The 26,433-nt window shown below is 34.9% G+C and overlaps 1 protein-coding gene across 1 annotated transcript in view; it reads left to right on the plus strand.

Moving 5' to 3' along the window:
- Nucleotides 1-10,184: 10,184 nt before the first annotated feature.
- LOC141550617 (band 4.1-like protein 4A) overlaps nucleotides 10,185-26,433 on the plus strand; it is a 165,206-nt gene continuing 148,957 nt past the window's right edge. The window contains exon 1 of the mRNA XM_074281445.1: nucleotides 10,185-10,761. Within this exon, the coding sequence (XP_074137546.1) occupies nucleotides 10,663-10,761 (99 nt within the window). The 5' untranslated portion in view covers nucleotides 10,185-10,662. The remainder of the gene's footprint in view (nucleotides 10,762-26,433) is intronic.

A 26,433-nucleotide genomic window follows, 5' to 3' on the forward strand; every position in this document is an offset into this window, starting at 1 on the left:
GCAGCGGCCCCTGCGCCCGCGCTAAGAGAGAGCTCTGGGAGAGAGTTCCCCACCCCCTCCCTGGAAGCGCCTCAGAGGTGATTAGCACTGCTGTGCTTTGAGGGCGTAGAATAGTGAAGACAGCAAGAAGCTCAGCCTATGTGTCCGGGTGGGGAGTGGATGTCTGCAGCAGGTGACGTGAGAAGCCCCTGCGCTCAAACTGGAAGTGTCTGCCAGAAACCGCGGTCCCTAGTTCAAAGGTTCCGCTTCTCTGGGACTTCCTGGAGCTGAGTTCCACTCCCTCCAGCTAAGCTAGGCAGTGTGTGTTGCCTTGGGCCGTATCCACCCACTTGTCAGTCTCTTAACTATTCTCAGGAGGTAGCTGAGGCCACACCCCCTGGTGCCGAGTCTGCCGAGTCACCCCCAGGGTGGGGTGGGGGGGAAATCTAATCTGAGTTTTAAAATATTTTGGCTTTCTCTTCTGAACTGCTAAATAATTAGCAGAGAAGAGCTAACAGCCTGTGCCAGATTCCTTTACCTCAGTGGCTTCTCTGATCCCAGAGCCCCTCCCAGCGCAATGGGCGCAGTGTGCCCCTACCCCACCGTCTGTGCTGGTCTTTCTTATTCCTCCCCTGAGAACTGACCTTTCCTGTTGAAACTCCAGATTCTCTTCAGCTGGCAAGTCGTGCTTCCAGTCCTTGTGGCATCCATCAGTCCTGAGCTAATTTTGAGACTTAATTTATCTAATTGGTTGTGAGGGAGTGAGGACGTTCACTGAGTCGTGTGTTTCTTCTCCGCCATCTTGGCTCCGCCCCCCCATTACTTTATTTTTAAATTTTATTTTAAATCAAAGAATGCTTGCTATATTAGAAGAAATGAGAGATCAAACAAAAGGAAATAATCCTTACTCCACCAGTGCTTTATATCTGCTCAATTGGTGTTTTTAAAAATTTATTGAAAGACTACATTTGTCAGATCTAAAATCATTTCTCATAAACATCTGTGACAAATCATCCCCTTAAATTGCTCTGTGCACCTTTGTTTTTGGCACAAGGTCAGGAAAGAGCTCTGGGAACCACACAAAAGAGAACCCTCATGAAGATCCAAGAGTGCCAACATTGGAACATATTAGAGAATTTTACTCTCTAATTGGGGACATAATGAACTATTTCATAGCTAAAATTATAAGGAAATAGTCCTATGAATGTAGGCTATATTTTATAAATCTGCTCCTTAAACATGAGCCTGAAAATAACCAGTTGCCAAAGAAAGGAAAAAGCAAACAACTATGTTCAAAAATGATATACAGAATGTTATTTATTCTGTATTTAGACCTAGGTTCATGTGGCTAGAAAATTGTCTAACCCAAAAGTTTCCCATAAAGATTAGAGAAAGGATAGAGAGTGGATAGAGCTCTGTCTGGGAGTCAGGAAGATATGAGTTCAAATTCAGCCTCAGATATTTACTAAATGTGGATCCTGTTTATCTGTTTCCTCATCTGCAAAATGATCTGGAGAAGAAAATGACAAACCACTCCAGTAAATTTGCTAGAAAAATCCCAAATGAGGTCACAAAGAATCAGACATGACTGAAAGGACTAATTCAACAACAAGAGAACAAGCTGATCTCAGAATCCTCCTGGGAAGTTGGATGGCTGCAGAAAATACTTAAATCCCTCCCAAGTCTTGTTTTGAGTGTATTTCCCAAATGCGAATATTTAAAATAACCTGTTAATATACATCTTAAACTGTCTATTATCTATTTGAGGCAAATCAGAGATATGTTCATATACCCTTGGTTGAATTCTATATAATTAAATAAATTTTACAAAGGGAGCCACATATTTCTGGAAATAATTTACTCTGAAGATTAATGAGGATCAGGAAAAGATCCTTGCAGCAGATGGGACTCTCATGTGCAAAAGAGCTATGTTAAAGGGCTAATTGGCCAAAAATAACTTATAGAAGAACTCAAAAAAGACTTTGAAAATCAAATGAGAGAGATTGAGGAAAAGCTCAAAAAAATCCAAGTAAAACAAAAAGATTATGAAAAGAAAGTCAACCAATTAGAACAGGAAATCCAGAATCTTAAAGCAGAAAATGACTTTGAAAATTAGAATTGGGCAAGGGGAAGCTAGTGAAGTTATGAGACCAAGAATTAATAAAACAAAATATAAAGAATGAAAAAATAAATGAGAACATGAAATATAAGAACAATAACAGATCTGGAGAAGAGAGAACATAAAAATAATTTGAATACCTGAAAGTTATGACCAAAAAAAGAATCTTGACACACTAATACAAGAAATAATTTTTTAAAAATTGTCCTGAAGTGATGGAATAAGAGTGATTATAGACCCATGCAATCAAACAAACCAGACATAACCAAAATTTACAAGGAACTATATCACTATAAATCACAAGTATGAGAAGATTGGAAAACATCCTTTCTCTGACTGGCAAGAATTTATTCCTTTTTTTTCCCCTGGACTTTGTGTCTCCCTTATTAACTTGTTTGTTTTTCATATATAAATGTTTCCCTCGATTTTTTTTGGTCAGTTTTGTCCATTTTCCCAGTGCCTAATCCAATGTCTGATAATTTCTATTTAAATGAGACTGTGATCTTACTGATTTTTAAGTGAATTATCAAACATTTATTCTGTACCTACTAATGTGCCAGGCTGTTGGTTAGTTACTGGAGTTAAATACAAAGAAAAATAATGAAAAAGTCCTTTACTTTCAAAATGCTTACTCTTTCTTTTCTTTTTTTTTTTTAATGGTGTTTTATTTTTCCAAATACATGCAAAGATAGTTTTCAACATTCATCTTTGCCAAACCTTGTGTTCCAAATTTTTCTCCTCTCCTACTCTTTACCTAAGACAGCAAGCAATCTGATATAAATAAAATGTGTGCAATTCTTCTAAACACATTTCCATGTTCATTATTCTAAGCAAAAAAAAGTCAGATCAAAGGTAAAAAACATGAGAAAGAAAAAACAGCACAAGCAAACAAACAACAAACAACAACAAAAAATGATGGAAATACTGTGCTGTGATCTATATTCAGTCTTCATAGTTCTCCCTCTGGATCATAAGTCTATTAGATTTGCCTTAAATCACCTCTTTGTTGAAAAGAGCCAAGTCCATTATAGTTGATCATTATATAATCATGTTATTGTGTAAAATATTTTCTTGGTTCTGCTCACTTCACTTAGCATCAGTTCGTGTAAGTCCTTCCAGGTTTTTCTGAAATCACCTTGCAAATAATTTCTTATAGAACAATAATATTCCATAGCATTCATATACCATAACTTATTCAGCCATTCCTCAACTGATGGTCACTCACTCAATTTCCATTTCCTTGCCACTATAAAAAGGGCTGCTATAAACATTTTTGTATATGTAGGTCCTTTTTCATTTTAGGATACAGGCCCAGCAGAGACACTGCTGGATCAAAGAGTATGCACAGTTTGATAGCTCTTTGGCACAGTTCCAAATTGCTCTCCAGAATAGTTGGATCATTTCATAACTCTACTAACAATGCATTAGTGTTCCAGTTTTCCTTGTCTCCTCCAATATTCATCATTCTCCATCAATGTCAATTTAGCCAATTTGACAGGTTTACAGTGGTAGTTCTGAGTTGTTTTAATTTGCATTTCTCTAATAAATAGTGGTTTAGAGCATTTTGTGAAGTGATAAATTGATAAGGCTCATATTAGTAGTTATCATTTATTTGAAGATAATTTAGAAATTTACATTTATCCTTAAAGTAATACAAAAAGCATAAGATTAAAGCAATTATTCACAACATTCTCACAAAAAAGTTAAATTATTTTGATTTATCTTAAAGGAATGTCTTCTTCTTTGGAAAAAGCTAGTTGTAATAGCTAAGATAAGCCAATGCAAGCATTCCCTTTAATCTAAATAATATTTAAGAGATTAAATTTAAAAATTGATGATATATCTTTCCTTATGATTTAGTGGCAGACAATTTAAAGTTAGAATTATATCTTTACTTATCATAGTAATAAATAATTTAGAATAAGTCCTATATCTTTGTAGAATAAAATAATAATAAAACTATGACTTTTTTTTTTAAGAGGCTAAATTCCCTAGCAACTAGAAAAAAGCGGTTGACCAAAAATTAAGTAAATTCCCCTCTCCAATAAGTGTAAGTAATCTAATCTCCTAAAGTCAGTTTCCTTGACAACTCTCTGGTGAAGATTTCACACCAAGGGACTTCCTAAAAAAGGAGTTCTTTGGAGAGTTAGACTCTCCTCAGTTCAGAACCACATCCTTCTGAGTCTAAGAGAAGCCTCCAATTTGAAGAACAAGCTTGTTAAGAAAAGTTATGCTCCATATTAGTTAGAAAAAAAAAAGTTTTAGAAAGAATTCTTTATTATTAGTAGGGAGGAAAAAGCTTTAGAAACACTTTTATATTTTCCTTCACACTAATGGAAAAGAAAATACTTTTTTTTTTTTTTTTTTGTAAAAAGTTTTTTTTTTTTTTTAAATAATAATAAGTACTCTTCTTTACCAATCTCTTAGAGTATAAGAAATCTTGTTTTTAAAAGTTCATTTTAAATGGATGAACCAAACTGGTAAAGAAATTCATGTCATTAGACTTAATTTTTGATAAAATTGTGAATGCATTATTATATTTAGTAAATAGGAGAATTAATCTTAGGTAAACAGCAGGACCACAGCCAACCTCCTGTTGATGAGGGAAACCCTGCCTTTACTATCACAAGTTATAAATCAATAGGCAAGATAAATAAGATCCTGATTTTTAAATATCCTGGGAAAACTTAAAAATAAATGTCTTTGTTTTTATTTGTTTCTTTTAGGCCTGAGTTTGCATACTCTCTTAATGCATTCAATATATGTCTACTGAATAAATGAATGAATTCTGCTCTGAGATAATTAATTTGAGAAAGCAATCACTGATAAAGTGAGGCTCAAAGCAAAAAGCACTTGTAATGATTTCACTATGGCATTCTCTTTAGCAAATAGGTACCTTTATTTATCGAAAGAGACTATGGACAAAATGAAGAGGTTAAAGTAGACATCGAGAGTTGTAAATATGAAACAGATTTAGGAGACCATTAGAAAGAAAATTATCATTAGCAGAAAAAAAGAAAAAAGGTTTTAACAATTAACAATGGAAAAGACAAGTTACCTGGTGGAACACACAATTAACCAGGAGAAAGGGAATATGCCATGAGCTAAGAATACACCATTGAGTGACAGGCAAAATCCATAGAATTCAGCAGACTAACCCCAAATGGGGTTAGCAAGGGAAGAGGATTACAACATCGATTTGTGGACTAATCCTAAAAGGGATTTAGCATCCTAAAAGAGTTGCTTAGCTATAACAAAGAGAAAAACACCATGGAAGGAAAGGAGAAAGGTAGAGGGAGTGAAAAGAAAGATACCATGAAGCAGGACACCACAGCAGGCTAAAAAGGGATTTTAGCAAAGACCACATAGGCCATGGGCAGATTTATGGGAGAAATTTAATCTGGGAGGGTTATATCACAATTTGGCTGTTGATTGAATACAATAATCTTGGGGGTTGTTCCAAAGACTGTCATCTGGGGTAATCAAAACTGTATTTGAATAAAAGGCTTTCTTAAAGCAGAGAAGGATCCTGATGCTCTTCCCTACTTGCTTCAGGGAATATTATAATTGTATCAGTGCTAACATCCACAGAGAAGCTTAGGACCTCATTGCTATGATAAACAAAGCAAGATTTTTCAAAATTTAGAGCACATTGGTTACATTAAACAAAAGCACCTCCTTAAATGATCTAAACAGAAGAGTATATAACTTTAGACAATTTATCACTTTATTGTCTAAATAAATAGGTAAATTCATCTGTCTAATTAAATTAATTAATTAAATTCATTGTCTAAATAAATAAATGTATCAATTTTATCAATAACAAAACCCACAGAAATCATGATTATCTCAACAGATTCAGAAAAAGCCTTTGACAAAACACAGCACTGTTCATGATAAAAATACTACAGAACATAGGAATGAATGGAGCTTATCTTAAAATGAAAAAGTAATATTTATCTAAAACCATCAGCAAGAATTATCTGTTAAGGGTATAAGTTAGAAGCCTTCCCAGAACAATCAGAGATAAATCAAGGATACTTCATTATCACCATTATCACCTCTATTCTTTAATATTGTACTAGAAATGTTAGTTATAGAAATAAATGACAAAAAAATTAAAGGATTTAGAATATACAAGGAGAAAACAGCTGGTACTCTTTGAAGGTGATGTTTTATATATATATATATATATATATATATATATATATATATATATATATAATTGGTACATGATTTACATAAAAAGTGTGATACCATAAGCAAATTAAGAGAGCATGGAATAGTTTATTTGTCATATTTCTGGGTAAGGGAAGAATTTAAGACCAGATAACATATAGAAAGCATTACAAAATGTAAAAATAGATCATTTTGATTATATAAAATTTTAAAAGTTTTGTACAAACAAAAACAATGCAGTTAAAAATGTATTGTCAAATTGTTCTTTTAAACTTTTTTTCTTTGTCACTTCTACTTTTGACATAGCATAGCAGAAACCATTATGTTAGATACCAAATGTGTTGTCTCCATTGATGAAGAAAATATATAATCTTATAATCATGTACAGTTTTTAATTTGCTAATAGATGGCAAAGTATACCAGGTTTTGTTCTAATGCCAAAATTTAAAAAGATTTATAGTATAATGGATTTATGATATAAATTATATCATTATGTTGAGTGACAAGTTTTAAATAAATCAAATTAAAGTTAATGAACAAGAATTTCTATTATAGACCAGGTACCCTACTATGTATTGAGGATAGAAATTCAAAAAAGAGGAAATAAGCTCTACTCATAAGGAATTTACATATTATTGAGGAGAAAACAAGTATACATACATGCAAATTATATATGCATAATTTTAGGCAAATAGATACAAAACGTATATGTGTTTTTAAACAAAGTAAGTACAATTTGGTTGGTGGAGAGGTTCCTACCAATTGGAATGAAGAAGAGATTCAAATAAACATGCTTGTCTACATGAGTTATATCTTGAAGAAAGTATGGGTGGTTACTGTCATAAACTGTCATCTTAATCAGAGAAGTTTTTTGTTCAATATTAAAGATCAGAACATAATAGGTAAGGATACATTATACATGTTGAAAATGAGTTTTTCCCATATTAATAACATTTTCGTCATGACCAAGGCTATATCGCTTTTCATCACTTTAACATTGCTCTCTTAGATTTTAAATTGCCTTAATTTAATTTTCTATGTACTATATTAAATAATAAGGATTAGTTTTATATAAATGAAACTGCTAAATAAAACAAAATATACTGAGATTTTTAAAATGAGTTTTTTCTCTCCTGAAAGAAGATGGTTTATTTTTATTTTTTCTTGATTTCTTTCTCTGTTTTGCAATGGTTTTCCTCCACTGTATTTTCTCTATTGAATTATTTAGGAAAGAGAAAACTATATCCAATTAACTCACTAGGAAGAAACTCAATCTTTGACCTAACCAATATGCCTTTCTTAATTGTTTACTCTCTTTAATTTGCTATAGTCATTGAAAACAATGCTGCTCGCGCTACTACTGGGATTATATCCCAAAGAAATACTAAAGAGCGGAAAGAGACATATATGTGCCAAAATGTTTGTGGCAGCTCTTTTTGTTGTAGCTAGAAACTGGAAGATGAATGGATGTCCATCAGTTGGAGAATGGTTGGGTAAATTGTGGTATATGAAAGTTATGGAATATTATTGCTCAGTAAGAAATGACCAGCAGGAGGAATACAGAGAGGGTTGGAGAGACTTAAATCAACTGATGCTGAGTGAAATGAGCAGAACCAGAAGATCACTGTATACTTCAACAACGATACTGTATGAGGATGTATTCTGATGGAAGTGGAAATCTTCAACATAAAGAAGATCCAACTCACTTCCAGTTGATCAATGATGGACAGAGGTAGATACACCCAGAGAAGAAACACTGGGAGGGGAATGTAAATTGTTAGCACTAATATCTGTCTGCCCAGGTTGCATGTACCTTCGGATTCTAATGTTTATTGTGCAACAAGAAAATGATATTCACACACATGTATTGTACTTAGACTATATTGTAACACATGTAAAATGTATGGTATTGCCTGTCGTCGGGGGGAGGGAATAAGGGAGGGGGGGTAATTTGGAAAAATGAATACAAGGGATAAAAAAAAAAAATAATAATAATAATAAAAAAAAAAAAAAAAAAAAAAAAGAAAACAATGCTGCTCATTAAATTTTCTTCAATGACATAAATTGTCTATTACAAGTTATTACTTCCTCTGAGAAGCAACTTAACATGAAAATTCTGCAACTGTATTTCCTCCACTCTTTCCCCTGAAAATGAAGAAATTATAGAAATTTAAGGTATAAAATAAATAAAATAATATAAATAAAAATAATAAATAATAAAAAAATATAAATAAAACACACTACCTTGAAAGCATACTTAAAAAGATAAGAACTTTTAACCTAGAGAAATTTTACATAATTATTATATAAGGTTTTGATATGACTCATATAATTAGACAGTACTTTGTAACAGAAAAACAATATTAAAAGTAAAATCAAAACTTACAGTCTAAAGGCATAAAAATACGAACAAGTCTCATTCATAGTACCTATTTATGCATTAGAGTTGCTGGATCTAAGTTTTGCTTATAAATTTAAAATCTACTGGAAATTCTCACGAGTTAAGTGACTGAATATGGCGGCAATTTCCAGATAGACTAAGCAAAAATCTGAAGTTTTATAATTCTTTTTTAGGATTATTTTCAATTTTATCGGTCAAATGTTCCTAAACAAAGATTAGGCCTTTTTTGGATAAACTCTGTTGCAAGTAACTACTAAAAATGGCAAAAGCTTCCATTATTATTCTTTTATTTAATTCCATTACGTTCCAGATCACACATTTAGCTAAATTGGCACTATTTAACTAAGGAAATATTAGAAGGCACATTTTTTGAATTCCCTTCCTCACCTGATTCATTCCTCCTATACAGCTTGGATTATTTGTTAACTTGCTTCCAACATGTCTGTCTGAATCAGTAAATTGCACCTGTTCCATCTAGACCCGGTTACCCGGACCCACCAGGGGTCACTGCTGCCTCAGAGCTAGTGTGCCCACGGGTCCAGGATTGTTGCTGAAGGCAGATAGGGCGTGGAGTGCTGCGCTTTATTCACTGTGACCCTGTCTCTGTGCTTCTCCAGCCTTCAAGGTCTGGGAGCGGTTACAATTGACCAAGTGACCCGTCCTGGAACCAAACTAGACCACAGGTTTAGATGGGACAAGACCCACTGACTCATCGCTCTCAGCTGCGGACTAGCCCTTTGGCTCGCGGCTACTCGTTCACTCTTTGTCTTCTGTTCCCAGCCAGGGCCTCTGGGACCGACCCGGGACTCAGAGCCGGAGCTGATCTTCCCAGTGGAAAGGCTCAGAAGGGATCGTCCCTATCTCGCTTGAGAGACAACTTTCCCCAGGAACTGCCGCAAGCCTCTGGTGCTCTCCCGGGCTGGTCTCCCCGCGCCTTCAGCTCTCGGGATAGCCCCGGGAGAAGCTGAGAAAGGCGGAAGGAGTTCTCCACAGCTGCAGTCGAGCGGCCGCAGGTCTTTCAGAAGCCGCTTTCCTCCTCCCGGTGTCCAGGTCCGCGATCTGTGGCGGACGGAGCGACCCGGAGGTTTTCTCCAGCCTGGTTGGCACATACATGGCCATGCACTTGAGCTCCTCCGACAACCAGTGTAGCTCCCCCTGCCCTTTGGTTCTGACAAGCCCTCCCCAGGCCAGTCACCTGGAAGCCTGCTCCGACCAGCCCCTCGGCACACCTGAGCTGGGCCAACCGCACTCCCCCTTGTTCTCGCCACTGCTACTTCCCTCTTCCGCAGCTTCGGCCACCTCCCTTTTCTGGCTGAAAGGCCGACCCTAGTGTCCCCTACACAAAAGAAATACGGGCCTCCAGTTCCCGCCCTCTATTCTCGGTCCCTAAGTGTGAGGTGAACCCACCCTGGCAGCTGGGCCGCCGCTGGGCGGGGCGGAAACCCGGAGCCGGAGCACCGGCCGCCGGAGATAATGAGAGGGAGAGGAGGAGCCCAAGCCTTGTTAGTGGACTCACTCACTTGGGCCAGGTGGATCAGATCTAGCTGTCCGTCCTGGGAGTCGGAGGACGAAGAGAAAGGGCAGCGAGGGGCTCCGCCACTTGTCGTTCCTCCTCTCCAATTGCTATGAGACATTTTTTTTTCTTAGGGTTGCAAGAGAGGCTTTTCTCACCGCTCCCCCACGCCCCTCCTCCTCCTCACCGGACTTCAGCAAAGAGCTGCCGGAGCCACTGAATATGCGGGGATAGCCTGTCGAATTCAGCCGAAGCTTCTGAATCCCGGGTTGACTTTTGACTCCTAAAGAGGGGAGGACCAGTGGTTGGGGCCTTTCGTGCACTGTAGACCAGAAGATCCTCTATGAGCTACTTGCCCCCTTTTCTGTCCTTGGCACTTGGACAATACAGATCAGAGCCTTGTAGGGAGGGGGTGATTCGGAAGCTTGCCTCTGTTTTCTTGATTTCCTCCAGCAGACGTCAAAAGCAAACATGGGCTGTTTCTGTGCAGTCCAGGAAGAATTTTATTGCGAAGTTTTACTCTTGGATGAGTCAAAGTTAATTCTCACTACCCAACAGCAAGGGATCAAGGTAAGCAGAACTGGTTTTGTTTACATTCGAGTTACCCCGGACACTTGTCCTCAAAGGGCTTTGTCTAGTATGGAGCCATAGAAGGGTGAGTGGGTGGTGGTAAATACTAGTTGGATAAACGCTGTTGTGGGGGATATTCTTCACAGCCTTCGGATGATCATGTCAAAAAAGATTTAATTTTGAATTTCGTTTCTAAAATAGAAAAAACAAATGATGGTGCAAACATTGGATTACCGGTCATTAGCAACCATCTTCTGGTAGCCCCAAGAAAAATACGAATGGCATCTTATAGTCTAAACACGCACGCCTCCCCCAAAGGAACAGAATCGCGGGTACATATTTGCATGCATCACATGGCATATATATGTCGAGGGCACGACTTCTGAACTATTTGTCATAGCTTTTTTTTTCTCCGTGAGTTTATTGTGTGACCTGCTACTTCATTCTCAGTAATCCACACTGGATTGTTGTTAGTTGCCTGGGATGCAGGAGTGGTAACCCTAAGTATTGTACATACAAAATATTAATCTTTCATCAAGTAATCTAATTTTACTCACCCACCCACCTCTAATAGTTACTATGTGTGACCTTAGACTCTGAGTTTCTGTTTCTTCTATAAAATAAGAGGTTCTGTGTCGCAAGTTTTTGTATCAAGTTAAGTTAAATGCTGCTCCCGGGCTGGTTTCCCCGTTTGTGTTTTAAGAGAAACAAAACTTCGCTTCTGTTGTAGGTCATTGAAAGGCAACTACCATACTATTAAAACAAATAAAACCCAAACATATTATCTCATTAATATTGATGAATCCTAATGGATGTCAATTGTAAACTCCTGCATTTAATTTATTCTTCATGTGTCTTACAATAGTGCTTGTTAATAGCTTTTAAAGAGTTCAGCAAATGCTTATTGCTCTTTATGTGCTGGACATACCGGGCTGTCTTGGACATTGTATGAGATGCAAAATTTAGAAAAGATATGGTACTTGGTCTATCCCAGATCAAGTATAATGTGGGATATAATAGGATTTAGAATTGCCAGGGACCTTGAAAAGAATTTACTTCAATACCCTCCCTCACCCCTTTTACAAATGAGAAAACTGAGACCTAGAGAGGTGAAGTGGCGTGCTCACAGAAGTAGGAAGTACGCTGTAGCGTAATGATAGGAGGAGCAGCGAATTTGGTGTGAAGGACCCAGGTGCAAATCCCACCTCATTAGCATTCTCCTTCAGATCTTTAGAGAATTCCTTTAACTTCTCCAGGATTTGGTTCCTTATCTTAAAAATGAGAGAATTTGATGATAAGATTCTCTAAGGTCCTTTCCAGATTTATTTATTGTCCTCTAAAACTAATATTTTTTTCTATTTCATTAGGTTTATGTGAGTCGAAATACATGCCTTTTTTCCTCTTTAAGTTTTGAAACATCTAGTCAGATATCATTAAAAGTATTTAGGATTCAAATCTAATAGGTGCTATTGCTGCTTTAAAAAGAGCAGCTAGTCACTAGTGAGATAGCTTATTAAATTAACCCTTTCTTTAGTAGCAACATTTGAGAACATCTTGTCCCTCGGGCTATTGTGACTAAATAGAAGATGAATTACCCTATCTAGTAGAGATACTCTTAATTCGAATACAATAGGTTTCCTTGGGTAGGAAATACTTTCTCCTTTTAAAGGTTTAAGGAAAAGAGAAAACCTTGACTTGACATTAAGAAGAAACACTCTATGGCCTACTATAGGGCTTCTTAAACTTTTTCCATTTGTGACCCCTTTTTGGTGCAGAAATGTTTATTCTACTTTGGAAGTATAGGTATATATATTAAGTAGGTAAACAATTTTTTTTTATTATAGCTTTTTATTGACAAAACATATGCATGGGTAATTTTTTTAACATTAACCCTTGCAAAAATTTCTGTTCCAACTTTTCCCTTCCTCCTCCACTCCCTTCCCTAGATGGCAGGTAGTCCCATACATGTTAAATATGTTAAAGTATATGTTAAATATAATATATGTATACATATTTATACAGTTATCTTGCTACACAAGAAAAATCGGATTTAGGAAGAAGGTAAAAACAAAATAAGAAAAACAAAAATGCAAGCAAACAATAACAGAAAGAGTGTAAATGCTATGTTGTGGTCCACACTCATTTCCCAGTGTTCTTTCACTGGTTCTGTTCATTACTGATCAATTGGAATTGATTTGGATCCTCTCATTGTTGAAGATATCCACTTCCATCAGAATTGGTCCTCATATAGTATTGTTGTTGAAGTGTATAATGATCTCATTCTTCTCATTTCACTTAGCATCAGTTCATGTAAGTCTCTCTGTATTCATTCTGCTGGTCATTTTTTTTTTTTTTCCTGAGGCTAGGGTTAAGTGACTTGCCCACGGTCTCACAGCTAAGAAGTGTTAAGTGTCTGAGACCAGATTTGAACTCTGGTCCTCTTGAATTCAGGGCCGGGTCTCTAACCACTGCGCCACCTAGCTGCCCCCTTGCTGGTCATTTCTTACAGAACAATAACATTCTGTAACACTCATATGCCACATTTTTTCAGCCATTCTCCAATTGATGGACATCCAATCAATTTTCAGTTTCTTGCCACTAAAAAAGGGCTGCTACATACATTTTTGCACACCCTTTCCCTTCTTTAATATCTCTTTGGGATATAAGCCCAGTAGTAACACTGCTGGATCAAAGGGTATGCACAGTTTGACAACTTTTTAAGCATAATTCCAAATTGCTCTCCAGAATGGTTGGATCCATTCACAACTCCACCAACAGTGCATCAGTGTTCTAGTTTCCTCACATCCCCTCCAACATTCAAATAGATATACAAATTAAACACTTACTGATGATAAATGATAATTTTGTGACTCTTGTATTCAGTTATTTGACTTCACATGGGATTGCAACCAACACTTTAAGAAGCTTTCATATACTGTATTGGTTGAACAGATATATAAACAAAATCAATAATTTTTTAGCCACAGAAGTAGGAAGTACGCTTTTTCAGCATGCAGAAAGTTATTGATTTTGAGTATCTGAGTTATCTGAGTATCTGATCCAGAAACATGGACATTTTTCCAGACTCAAATTTTCTAGTGTTAACTTTTCAAACTACATATATGTATGTATGTATGTCTGTATACACATGTGTATGCTATTTTGTCATGTTAGAAACAGGGCTCTGATCTAATGAAACAATTTTGTGAAAGAAATATGAATAACACTGAATTTCCTAATAACTTTTTAAAAATTGCTTGATGGTGCTTATCTTCTTTTTTTTTTTTTTTTCCCCTGAGGCTGGGGTTAAGTGACTTGCCCAGGATCACACAGCTAGGAAGTGTTAAGTGTCTGAGATGGTGCTTATCTTCTACAACACTTTGAAAATTGGTTAGTAATTCAAAAGCAATAAACCCTTTTGTAATGTTGCAGAATTTGGATATAAGCCATATAGATAAACAATAATTTAAGTAAGCTGTTGTTAGAAGTAGTAACCACTTTTCTGAACAAGTGGAATGGTAGGCATCACTCTAAAGAAGATGATAGTTTCCACTTTTCTTGTTCCCTCCATTGACCATGACACTGGATAAGAGGGGCCAGTGAAAAATAAGATATCAAGATGGGAGAGAGAGATTTGATATCAGACTAATTTCATTTGTATTCTTGGATGGGAGAGGTATCATTCTGCAAACTCTTAGTGTTTGTCATGTGTGTTCTCTGCACATGCATCTTAGTCCCTTTATATGTTAACTTTGATTTCCCTTTCCCCAAAGAACTTGTCTATAGAAGGGAAATGCTTTCCTGAATTTATTTCCTTTTTCTTGGTGTGCATAGCATGTTTTGTTATTGTTGATGATATTGTTGTTTTTGTTTTGTTTTGGTTTTTTACTATTGACCTTCTAAATCCTACCAAATAAATATGTTTTTCAGTTATTTCAAACATTCTATCTGAATGAGCATAAATAGGAAATATACTAATGGGGGATCTTGAAAATAATAAATGTAAAACAAACCTCCATCATTATCCTTTGTAAGTAGTAATAAACTAGTATAATTGTAAAAAAAAAAAAAGTAATCACTTTTCAAAAGATTTAGCCCATTTTAATATCACAAAAGCATGTAACAGTCATTCTGATGGCGTATGTTTAATACAAATGTCTGTTAAAATAAAGCACACTATATTACTGCCATGAAAAGCATTTACTAAGTATTTGCCTATTTTTTTACACATTATCTTTATGAAATATATTTGTCTTCTACAGAGTGATACAAATTTTCAACTTCTTCCCTATTTTATTGTAAATAAAGTTGATTTTCTTGCCATCTCCTTTAATTAACTTATTGACTTTATTTTAAAGTTTAGGAGCTAAGAATTGTTATTGCAGTTTTCTAACATGATTTGCATAATAAAATATATATCTGGCATTTTAAAATATCTCATTTGAGTCTCATAACTACCCTGGGAGATAGGTGCTTTTATTATCTGTTTTATATTTAAGGAAACTGAGACAAGCAAGTTAAGTGATTTGCCCAAGGATTCACAAAGCTAGTAAATATCTGCTCTCTCTGCTACGCTGCTTAGCTGCCTCAGTACTTCAATGCTTTAATGCTATTGATTATAATTCATTAATTATTAGGCAAAGTAAAACTAATGACTATTTTAATTAGCTTAGCTCTATTTTCTTTCTTTTTTTTTTTTTTTTTTTTTTTTTTTTGAGGCAATTGGGGTTAATTGACTTGCTTAGTCTCACTCAAATAGGAAGTGTTAAGTGGTCAAATTTGAAGTCAGATTCTTCCTGATTTTGGGGTCAGTGCTCTATTCACTCCATCATCCAGCTGCTTTTTAGTTCTATTTTCTGAACAGAAATTGACAATTGTCAAAGTATTCCCAAGTATGCATAATTTTGAAAAGGATCTTTAGCCAAACTCTACTTCTTGTGGATTGAACAAGTACAAGCATTTGAATGAAAATTAGTAATATTTTCCTTCAAAAAAGTGAAATTAAATGATTTCTTGAATAGTTATTAAATAAATATGGTTACATCAAAATGTGACCATTAGAATCAAAGTTAAGTGAATAAGTTAAGACAAAATAAGCTGAAAGAGAACTTTGTGAATTGTTAGACTGTTAGTATTTTTTTTCCTATAAAACTTGATTATTGACATAGGGTTTAAATTAAGAACTGATACTACAAAATAAAAATACAACAATTTCTACCCTTAGTTGCTGTATGTACACACACATATACTTTACAACTGGGATAGAGCCTGGACCTGTGGTTTCATTTTACTTTATTTTTTAATTGAATGGGAGAAAGAGGAGGAAGGTTACCAGGAGCTAAGGGGATGTGGAAAGCCTTTAACGTAGGTGGAAATAAGTGATTCTAAGAGATGAAAAGGAGGGAGTATTTTTCATCTATAGGAGAGAACTGGTGCAAAAGGCACCATCATCCTATGATGGTCAGTATGATAAACAACAAGAGGATTAGTTGGATTGGACTATAAAATGTTCAGTAAAGCTGAACTAGTAGATTATGACCAGGTTATGAAGAGTTTGAAATATCAAACAGAGAAGTTTCTATTTGATCTTAGAAATAATCAAGAGCTATTGGATTTTATTGAATTATGACAGTGACATATTGAAAAAAAAGGTAATTCCCATATTTTTTAAATACATAATTACTCTTGATTGGTTGTTCCTCTAAACCACTAGTTAAATATACACAATGTACACCCATTTTTAATACATTCCTGGAAAATGTTATAAAATTAATTTCTATAAATGAAATCCTATTTTCCCATTAACTTGTTTTGTAACTGAGAATATTGATTTGGAAAATATTTTATTCTAGAGACATAAGTCTTTTACTTAAGTTAATCCAGAATTTCAGTGTTACACAGGACAACTGGAATTTTTCCTTACATCATCTAAATGAAGTCATTGACTCCAAAGTCAAGAACAAATAAAATTCCTTTTTCACAAAAGAGCCCTTTAGATACTGGAATACCAGCTATCCTTTCCTATCCTTCTTCTGTTTTTTCATTTGAAACATCCCTATTCCTTTAAAATCAGTCATTTAATAAACATTTATTATGTGCCAGGCATTGTGCTAAGCCCTGGAGATACAAAAAGAGCCCAAAGTTCAAAAATACTCTAATGATAATTTTTTAAGGCACAAAGATTCATGATCCTTTACCATCTTGGTCCTCTGGAGATTCTTCAGGTTATTAATGTTCTTCTTAAACTGTAGTGGAAACTAGTTGAACTCAACACTTAAATATGTTTGGATTAGGATAAGTAAAGTGGGATTGTCTTCTTCCTGAAAGCTCTGCTCTTTTGACTGCAACCCAACCTTTTATCAGCTTATTTGGCTGGTTCACAGTGAGTCTGTGGCTCTCTCATTTATGTTAGACTTTACATTTCTGCCTCGTGGTTTATTTTAGTAGATTCAGTCCTATGTTCCAGTCCAATGGACTCCAGAGTTTTTTGATCAATTTTGTACATTTGCTTATTTAAAAATAATAATACATGTACTGAAGTACTGTAATAGAAAAATTCAGAAGCATGAGATAAAGATGAAACAACCAAATTATAGACAAATAAAATATGTACATTACAACTAGTATAACTGTTGGAATCAGAAAAAAAACCCAACCCATCAAATCAAATAGGATGACCATATATATAGCTATAGTCCAAAAATAAAAGGAATCCATATTTTCAAGTCCATTGCTAAGTTGCTACTATTCTCACATCTAGATTGAGCATAAAATATGATGCTACAAGGAATGATTATATGCTATGCCATTAAATTGTTGATTCGAGATTTTGTAAGCTTAAAAAAAGTAAAAATGTTGGCACTATAAATATTAATCAGATAAAGTCAAGTTGAACCCCCCCCCCCCAAAAATCTTTTTTCCTCTCCTTTACTCTTGAATATGCATTTATGTTTTAAAATTACAGGATTATAACCTCAGAGTTGAAAGTCCCAGAGAGGTTTTCTAATACAACCTTCATTTTTTAAAAGAGGAAAAAAGGTCCACACAGGTTATTTAAATGCCCATTGTTACATCCTTTCATGGATCACTGCCCTGTCATGACAGAAGGACTCATATAGCTCAATGAAACTATGAACTATGCTCTTCAGCATTAGTTAAGATGGACAAGTACTAGTGGAGAGTTCTGACAAAGGTGATCCACAGGAGAAGAAAAAAAATAAACTTTTCTTGTTTCTTTGCCAAGAAAACTACATGGACAGAATTAAAAGGATAAAAGATATGACATTAGGAGATAAGTCCTCCAGTTTTGAAGGCATCCAACATGCTACTGGAAAAGAGCAGAGGACAGCTACAAATAATTCCAATACTAATAAAGTGTCTGGACCAAAGCTGAAAGATAGCTTAGCTGCGAATATATTTGGTGATAAAAGGAAAGTCTGATTGATTCTGTTAAGATTGATATTGCATAGGAACCTGGAATGTAGTCAAATAGAAGGTAGAAAGATTAAACATTCATATCTTGGGTATCAGTGAACTCAAGTAGATAGGAGAGTGGGTGAATTTAATTCAAGTGATCATTATATCTACTATTCTGGACAAGAATACTTCAGAAGAAATGGAATAATAGCCCTTATAAGTCAACAAAAGAAAAAGAAAAGCAATATTGGGGTATAATCTCAAAAATGATAAAATGATAGATATCTGTTTGAATTCAAGACAAATTATTCAATATCACAGTAATACAAATCTATACTCCAACCACTAATCCTGAAGAGGTCAAAGTTGATGAATTTGATGAAGACATAACATTCTAGGAAAAAAAAAACCACCCAAAAAAGTTGTTATATTCATCATAGGGGATTAGAATTCTAAAGTAGGGAATCAAAAAATAATTGCCATAACAGACGAATTTGACTTTAGAGTACAAAGTGAAACAGGGCAGAGACTAATAGAATTTTGTCAAGATAACTCACTTATCTTAGTAAGCTCTTTTTTTCAGCAACCCAAAAGCAATTCTATACATAAACAACGCCAGATAATCAATATTGAAATCAAATTGATTATATACTTTGTAGCCAGGAGTGGAGAAATTCTATACAGTCCATTAAAACAAGATTTAGAATTGATTGTGGCTCAGATCATGAGCTTGTTATTGAGAAATTCAGACTTAAATTGAAAAAAGAAAAACCATACTATAGAGGTATATCTAAATAATATCTCTTATTAATATGAAGTGAAAGTGATGAATAGATTTAAGGGCTTAGATTTGGTAGACGTACCTGAAGAGCTATGGTAGAGGTTGGAAATGTTATATAGAAGGCAGTAACAAAAAACATCCCTCTCCAAAAGAAAAGTGAGAAACCAAAATGGCTGTCGGATGAGGTTGTATAAATAGTTGAGGAAAGAAGGAAAGCAAAGAGGTAAAGAAGAAATGCAGAATTCTAGAGAATAACACAGAGAAGTATGAAGATTTTCTAAATGAGCAATGCAGTGAAATAGAAGAAAATAATGGAATGGGAAAGATGAGAGATGTCTTCCAGAAAATTAGATATATCGAGGGAATGTTTCATGCACAAATAGGCATGATAAAAGACAAAAGTGGTAGAGACAACATAAATGGAAGAGATTAAGAAGAGGTGATAAGAATATATAGAAGAATTAGACAAGATAGGTCTGAACATCACTGATAATCATGAATTTTCTACAGTCAGACATCCTGGAGAATGAAATCAAGTGGGCTTTAGGAAACATTGCTTACAATAAGGATAGTGGAAATGACATAATTCTGGCTAAGCTATTTAAATTCTGGAAGGTGATGCTGTTAAAGTACTATAGTCAATATTCCAGTAACCTTGAAAAACTCAACAGTGGCCTGGTATGTCCCAATTTTAATGAAGTTGGCAATGCCAAAAAATGTTCAATTTACCAGACAATTGCATTCATTTTTAAAGCTAGCAATAGGAGTAGAGGAATAAGAGACCAAATTGCCACCATTTGCTGGATTATGGAGAAAGCAAGGGAGTTCCAGAAAAAAAAAATCTACTTTGCTTCATTAACTAAACTTAATTAATGCCAGAAAATATAGCAAGTCCTCAGAGACTTGGGAGAACCAAATAATTTTATTTGTTTCCGGAGAAAACTATATGTGGAGCACAAAGCACTAGTTAGAATTGAACTGATTGGTTTAAGATCAAAAGAATACAAGGATAGATTGTTATTTAATTTTTGTTCAGTTATTGTTGTTCTGTCATTTCAGTCATTTAGTTGTGTCTAACTCTTTTTGATTCTATTTGGGGCTTTCTTAATAAAAATTCTGGAGTGGTTTGCTATATCCTTTTCCTGCTCATTTTACAGATGAGAAAACTGAAGCAAACAGAATTGGGACTTGCCCAAGATTACATAGTTAATAAGTTCCTAAGAACAGAATTGAACCAGGAAACTCGGTCTTCTTAACTACAGGCCCAACACTCTATCCATTGTACCACCTATATTCAGAGTCCATGATGTAAAATGCAGGTTGGATGAATTAACAGCTAGAATTATGTTTGGGAGAAATATCACCAATCTCAAATATGTAGATGATATTATTCTGTGGCAAGAAATGAAGAATTAAGAAACTTCTTGATGAGGGCAAAAAAGAAGAGTATAGAAGCTGGCTTGAAACTTAACTATTGAAACTAAAAATTATCATCTTGGCACCTGGTTTCATCACTTCCTGACAGAGGGAGAAGAAATTTTATATTTTTGGGCTCACATTTTGCAGACAAGTACAGAAGCCAGGAAATTAAAAGATCCTTGCTCTCTGGAAGAAAAGCTATGACAAATCTGGACAGCATGCTAAAAATCAGAAGTTTTATCTTGCTACCAATAAGGGTCCATACAGTCAAAGCTATGATTTTTCCAATAACAATGAAAGGCTATGGGAATTGGATTACAAGGAAAGCTGAGAGCTGCAGAATTCATGTTTTTGCATTGTAGACTTAGAGAAGATTTTTTGGAGTGTCTTTTTGAGTAAGATCAAATATATTAATACTTAAAGAAATTAACTTAGACTGCTTTTTGGAAGGTCAAATATTGAAGCTGAAGCTTAACTACTTGAACCACATAATGAGAAGAAAAGACTCATTGGAAAAGCTTAAGTCAGCAGTAATAGCTCTACCTATGGTGTTGAATGGAAGAGAATTAAATTCTGCTTTACTGAATTCTTTGATTTTTGGATGGATTGTGTTACAAAAGTAAATTTTTATTAAAAGCTTATTTAGCCCATGAAATACAATATTAAGTATAGTCATCTTAACACAGTCTCAATTAGTGGCCATTCAGGGATGAATTCTTTGGATACTGAAATTGGTAAAATGATTCCATTTTCTTCCTAGTTTTTGCTCATGTAGGTTTGGGAAGGCTTTATGTTCTTTTTCTTAATTCTGACCATCTCTGTGGCCAGTTATCATTTCCACCTCACAGTCATGAGAAGGAAGCAAAAGTAGACATGGAAGTACTTTGATTCCCATCCTTCTATCTAGGGCCTTAAGCTTGGAGAACGAAATTATGTGTGTGGGGGGGAAGTGAGGGAGCAGGTTAAATAATTCATATTTATTAACTTTTCTAGAGATTAGACGTTCTAAGATATATAAAGGCCCTTTTTGTACTATGTGTAATCTAGCACTGTACTTCAACTTCACCTAATCAGTATTTATTTAAGATTAATAATAAATTTTATTGACATATTGTATTTTTATATCACTTAGATTTCCCCCTATATTTCTTCTTTTCCCCTTTCAAGAGAACTGCCTCTTATTACCAAAAATTTTTTTAAAAAAGAGAAAGAAGGAAAAAAATTAAGCAAAAACAGTCAACATATTGAAAAAATTTGAAGTTATATACACGTGTGAATATGCGTGTATGTGTGTGTATTCTATATTTTTGGATAATCCACCTCTTTAAAAGAATAAGGAGAGATATCTTATGTCTTTTCTCTTATCAGTGTGTAACCGGTCAGGCAAAGGACACATTAGGTAAAAGTCAATTAGCTAACATTTATTAAGTGCTTCTGGTGTACAAGGATACTATGCTATGTTAAGCCTGGGGGAATGTAAAAAAGGCAAAACACAAATAATCTCTGCTCTCAAGGAACTCTCAATCCAGTGGGGGTGGGAGAAAGGAATCAAAGTAAAGGCATTTAAATGGAATAGCTTACTTTAAAAAAAAAAAAAAAAAGTAGTAATAGAACATGTCTGTATTCCACAAGGTTCACTTCAACAAGCCTTAAGACATGAGACAACCTGGAAATTGTTCCCACAACATCCCAAGGGAACACCTGCAATGTCCATATATGGATAGTCCAGTCCACTTGTAGTTTTTCATGTATATGAGCCCTAGCATCATGTGCCAGCATGATGGCTCTCCTCCTCAGGAGGACTTCTACTTGCAAGCTTTTTCCTTACTTTGAAATTAATTGAACTTCTGTTTGATCCCTGACTTTCTTGTTTCTAGCATGCTCTGTTTGGCCTGGCCACCCAAAGGTTAGAAGCCAATCCCAGGCTGGTTAACACAATCAATAATCAATCACCTCACAACTGTTAACTTAGTTAATAGGATAGAAAAGGAAATTGACAAATTCTGGAGAGATGTGAAAAAATAGGTATACCACATGTATAACATATAGCAGATTGCTTGATGTCTTGAAGAGGGAAAGGAAAGGGAAGAATGGAGTTTTTATTTGGAACTCAAAATCTTACAAAAATTAAAACTATCTTTACATGTAATTGGAGAATTTTTTTTTTTAATAGCCACACTAATACACTGTTGGAGAAGCTATGAACTGATGTTGGAGAACAATTTGGAACAGTGCCCAGAGGCTATAAAATTATACATACCCTCATGTTCTATATCCCAAAGAGATCAAAGGAAAAGGACCTATATATATGCAAATATGTATAGCAGCCCATTATTTGGGAAATGGCAAAACAAATTGTGGTAACTGATTGTCACAAGATATTCTTGTGCTATAGGAAATGAAGAGGGAAATGGTTTCAAAAACATCTGGAAAGACATACAAGAACTGATGCAAAGTAGTGAGCAGAACCAGAATGTTGTATAAGTAACAGCAATGATGATCAACTGTGAAAAATTTAGCTCCTCTGATCTATATGATGATCCAAGACAATTCCAGAGGAATCAGGATGAAAAATACTAGCCACCTCCAGAAAGAGATTTGCTGAGCCCTTTAACTCAGATGGAAGCATATTTTTTTAATTTTATTTTTCTTGTTTATTTGGGATATTTTGCCATATGGCTAATATAGAAATGTTTTGCATTACTTCACATATAATTGTTATCATATTGCTTGAATTTTCAGTAAATAAGGACCTGAGGAAGAGAAAATTTGAAACTCAAAAAAATTTTGAATGTTAAAGAATTAGAATTTTTAAAAGTTTAAAAATTAATAATCAGTAAATATTTTTTTATGTGCCAGTACTATGCTCACAATCTAATTTTGTATCCTCAAAATAAAAAGGGAAGTTAGACATCCAGTTGGAGTTGTTTGGCAGTTGATGGTATAGAATTAGAGTTCAAGAGCAAGACTGGGGTTGGATATATAAATCTGGGAATAATCTGAACAGATTAGAACCTGAGAAAATTGTTGAGATCAGTGAGAGGGAGGGAGAGAGAAAGGGAAGGAGAAAGAGAAGAGAGAGAGAGACAGAGACAGAAAGACAGACAGAGAGAGAGACAGAGGAAAAAAAAAAGAAAGAGATCAGAATAGAACTCTGAGATACATTCTCACAGAGATTGGATGATCAGAAGAGATTGAGAAGAAGTTGGATAAATAGGGGAGAACTCAAAGCAATGAGTGAAAGGTGAAAAAATAGACAACCAGTATAGATAGCTTATTTATTTGTTTATTTACTTATTTATTTACAAGTTGAGAGATTAGAGGAGAGATGTAGCAAAACTAAATCAATGTTAGGATTAAATGATTTTTTTTTCTTTTCTTTTTTTTCTTTCTTTTATTTTTATTTTTATTTTTTTTTAGGACAGAGGTAATATAAACATGTTTGTAAGCACTAAGGAAGGAAGCAATAGGTAATTAGAAATATAAAATGAGAGAGAAGGGATATTGAAGAAATGTGCCTCCAAGGTTAGCTCTTGGAGGAGTTGGAAGGGGATAGGATTAAGAGCACTAATTGGTATTTGCATGAAAAATCACTTCTTCCTCAGATCATGAAGCAAACAAAAGAGAGAATAGAGGAAATGTAGAGGTGATTGAAGTGTATGTACTGCTAGGAAGAAGAGCTCATGATAAAAAGCATTTTTTTAATAGTAAAATATGAATTGAGGAAAAATAAAGTGTGAGTATGAGAAAAATAAAGGGAGAAGTAGGATGGATGGCTTGGGATGGGACTAGGGGTGGGAGGTGGGGAAGATTTGCAACAGGAATTGGATAAAGTCAAGATAATTATATAATTTATGGTGATTAAGAAATATAATTATTAGAGTTAAATAAGTAGATGTTTTAGGAATAATCTAGGTTTGGCATTTCAGAAGGAATGAATATGGATTAATATGAAGTTGAACAAATTTTCTATGGGTCAAAATTTGAAAGAGATGAAAATGAAGCAAGGGTAATGATCTAGGATGACTTGCTCAAAATATTTATGTGTGGAGGTGGGTGGGGGAGTATTACTCCAAAGGGCTTAGAGGGATCTGAGGCTCCCTATTCTTTGTTTTTTTTTTTTTTTTTTTTTTAATAGCTTTTTATTTTTCCAGATACTTACAAAGATAGTTTTCAACATTGACCTTCTCATTCTCTCCTTTCTTTTTCCACTCATCTCAGCTTTAGGAGATTATTTATGAAGCTTCTCTTTCATCCCACAGATGGTATAGTTTTCTCCCTAATCTGTGAAAGTAGGCAAAGGTGCTCTGCTGTTACAATTCCAGGCTGAGTTGAAAAAGAAAAGTAATTACATGGGTTAAAAAAAAAAAAAGACTCAGCTAGAGTCAAAACAGAAGTACGATCATAGCAGAATCAACTAGCTGAAAATATTGTTTGACTTTTCTTTTTAGTGTTTACGTTATTGTTGTTATTATTTTGCTCAGTCATTTCAGTTGTGACCAACTCTTCATGACCCCTTGGGATTTTCTTAGCAAATATAAAGGAGTGGTTTTTCATTTCCTTCTTTGGATTATTTTACAGATAAGGAAACTGAAACCGTTTAGGTGACTCCCAGGAAACTGAAGTTTAAGTGACTTGCCCAGAGTCACACAGCTAATAAGTATCTGAGTCTGAATTTTAACTTGGACTTTCTGGATTTCAGAATCAATGCTCTATCCATTTTCCCATCCACCTGACCCATAAATATTGTTTTATGAAATCCTCAAATAACGTATGCTTAGGGTAGCCATACAAGTTATATGGGATCTTGAACTTTTTACAAAAAGCATATAGGTGCTTCAATTCACTATGTGGTCTCACTTGTTCATCCTAAACTCATCACACATTGGGAAGTTTAGATTCCCAGAGAAGGTCCAAAATGACATGCCTTAAGAACAAACTCTCTCATGGATTTAAGGCTAACCCTGTTGTGGAAGGAATACATTCCCACTTACCATTACAGACCTTGAACATCAATATAGAACTCTTTTATTTATATAAAACTAGCTGTTTACAGAGATGATTTGTTTGTCTTACGTATAACTATTTACTATACTTAGTAGTAAGACAAGATTATTAATAACAACACAAAGGCTTACTAAAGCAAAAGTAGAAATAATAAAACACCTCAATCCATATATAAATCTGAATCATAGTCCAGATCTTACATGATCATGCTCATTATTTATGGAGGACAGTGGGCACTGATTTGTAGAACTCTGTTAGGGAAAGAAGTGAATGGAGAAATGGAGTATGTTACAGATATGTCTGTACTACAAGAAGCTCTTTCTCTGCTAACTTTGCTTTCAATCTTTACTGCTCTTCAGCTGGCATATCTCTTGTCTTCTATTCTTGAACTTAAAAAAGGTATTTTTTTAAACGTACAGTTCTGAAAATGAATATACTAACTATCTTGATTTGTTTGAACTCCCCAATTATCTCACTGACCAATTGAAATACAGAATGGTTTGACAAATCAACAATCCTTTTCAATGACCAAGAATAAACTTGGCTGGAAGTACAGAATCAGTGACCCTGAAACTAGTTTAGCTCAAATAAGCATTGGATGGCCTTTGAGTTATCCGCTAACTTTGGACTCCTTGGAACATCCCATTCATCTTGTTGTCCGTAGTTGAGCCTTGGATTCCCTGCTTCATCCGGTTTATCTTGTTTACTGTTCAATGTACCAAGAAGTCATTGCCTTCCTTCCTGGAACTCTCAGCCCATAACACGCCCCTTTCCCTCTTCAGATCAGCTCATTTCCTGCCTCTTTTGTTAGAAAATTATATAAACTACTTCCTGCTTTCTCCAAACTGTTTTAGCATTAACTGTCTGCTCCACATGCATGTTTGAACCTGCTTAAGAAAAATCACTTTTACAGGAACTGTCTCCTGCTGGTTTTCTTCCCTTTGGGAAAGAGTGCTGAAGTATTCCTGCCTCAGTTTACACCATAAACCTTAAAAGGGAACTGAGAAAATGTTATATTCTTAACTCTTTAGACTGGCTTAGAAAATACA

The sequence above is a fragment of the Sminthopsis crassicaudata genome, chromosome 1 (genome assembly GCF_048593235.1).
Source record: "Sminthopsis crassicaudata isolate SCR6 chromosome 1, ASM4859323v1, whole genome shotgun sequence".
In the NCBI taxonomy this organism is placed as follows: Eukaryota; Metazoa; Chordata; class Mammalia; order Dasyuromorphia; family Dasyuridae; genus Sminthopsis; species Sminthopsis crassicaudata.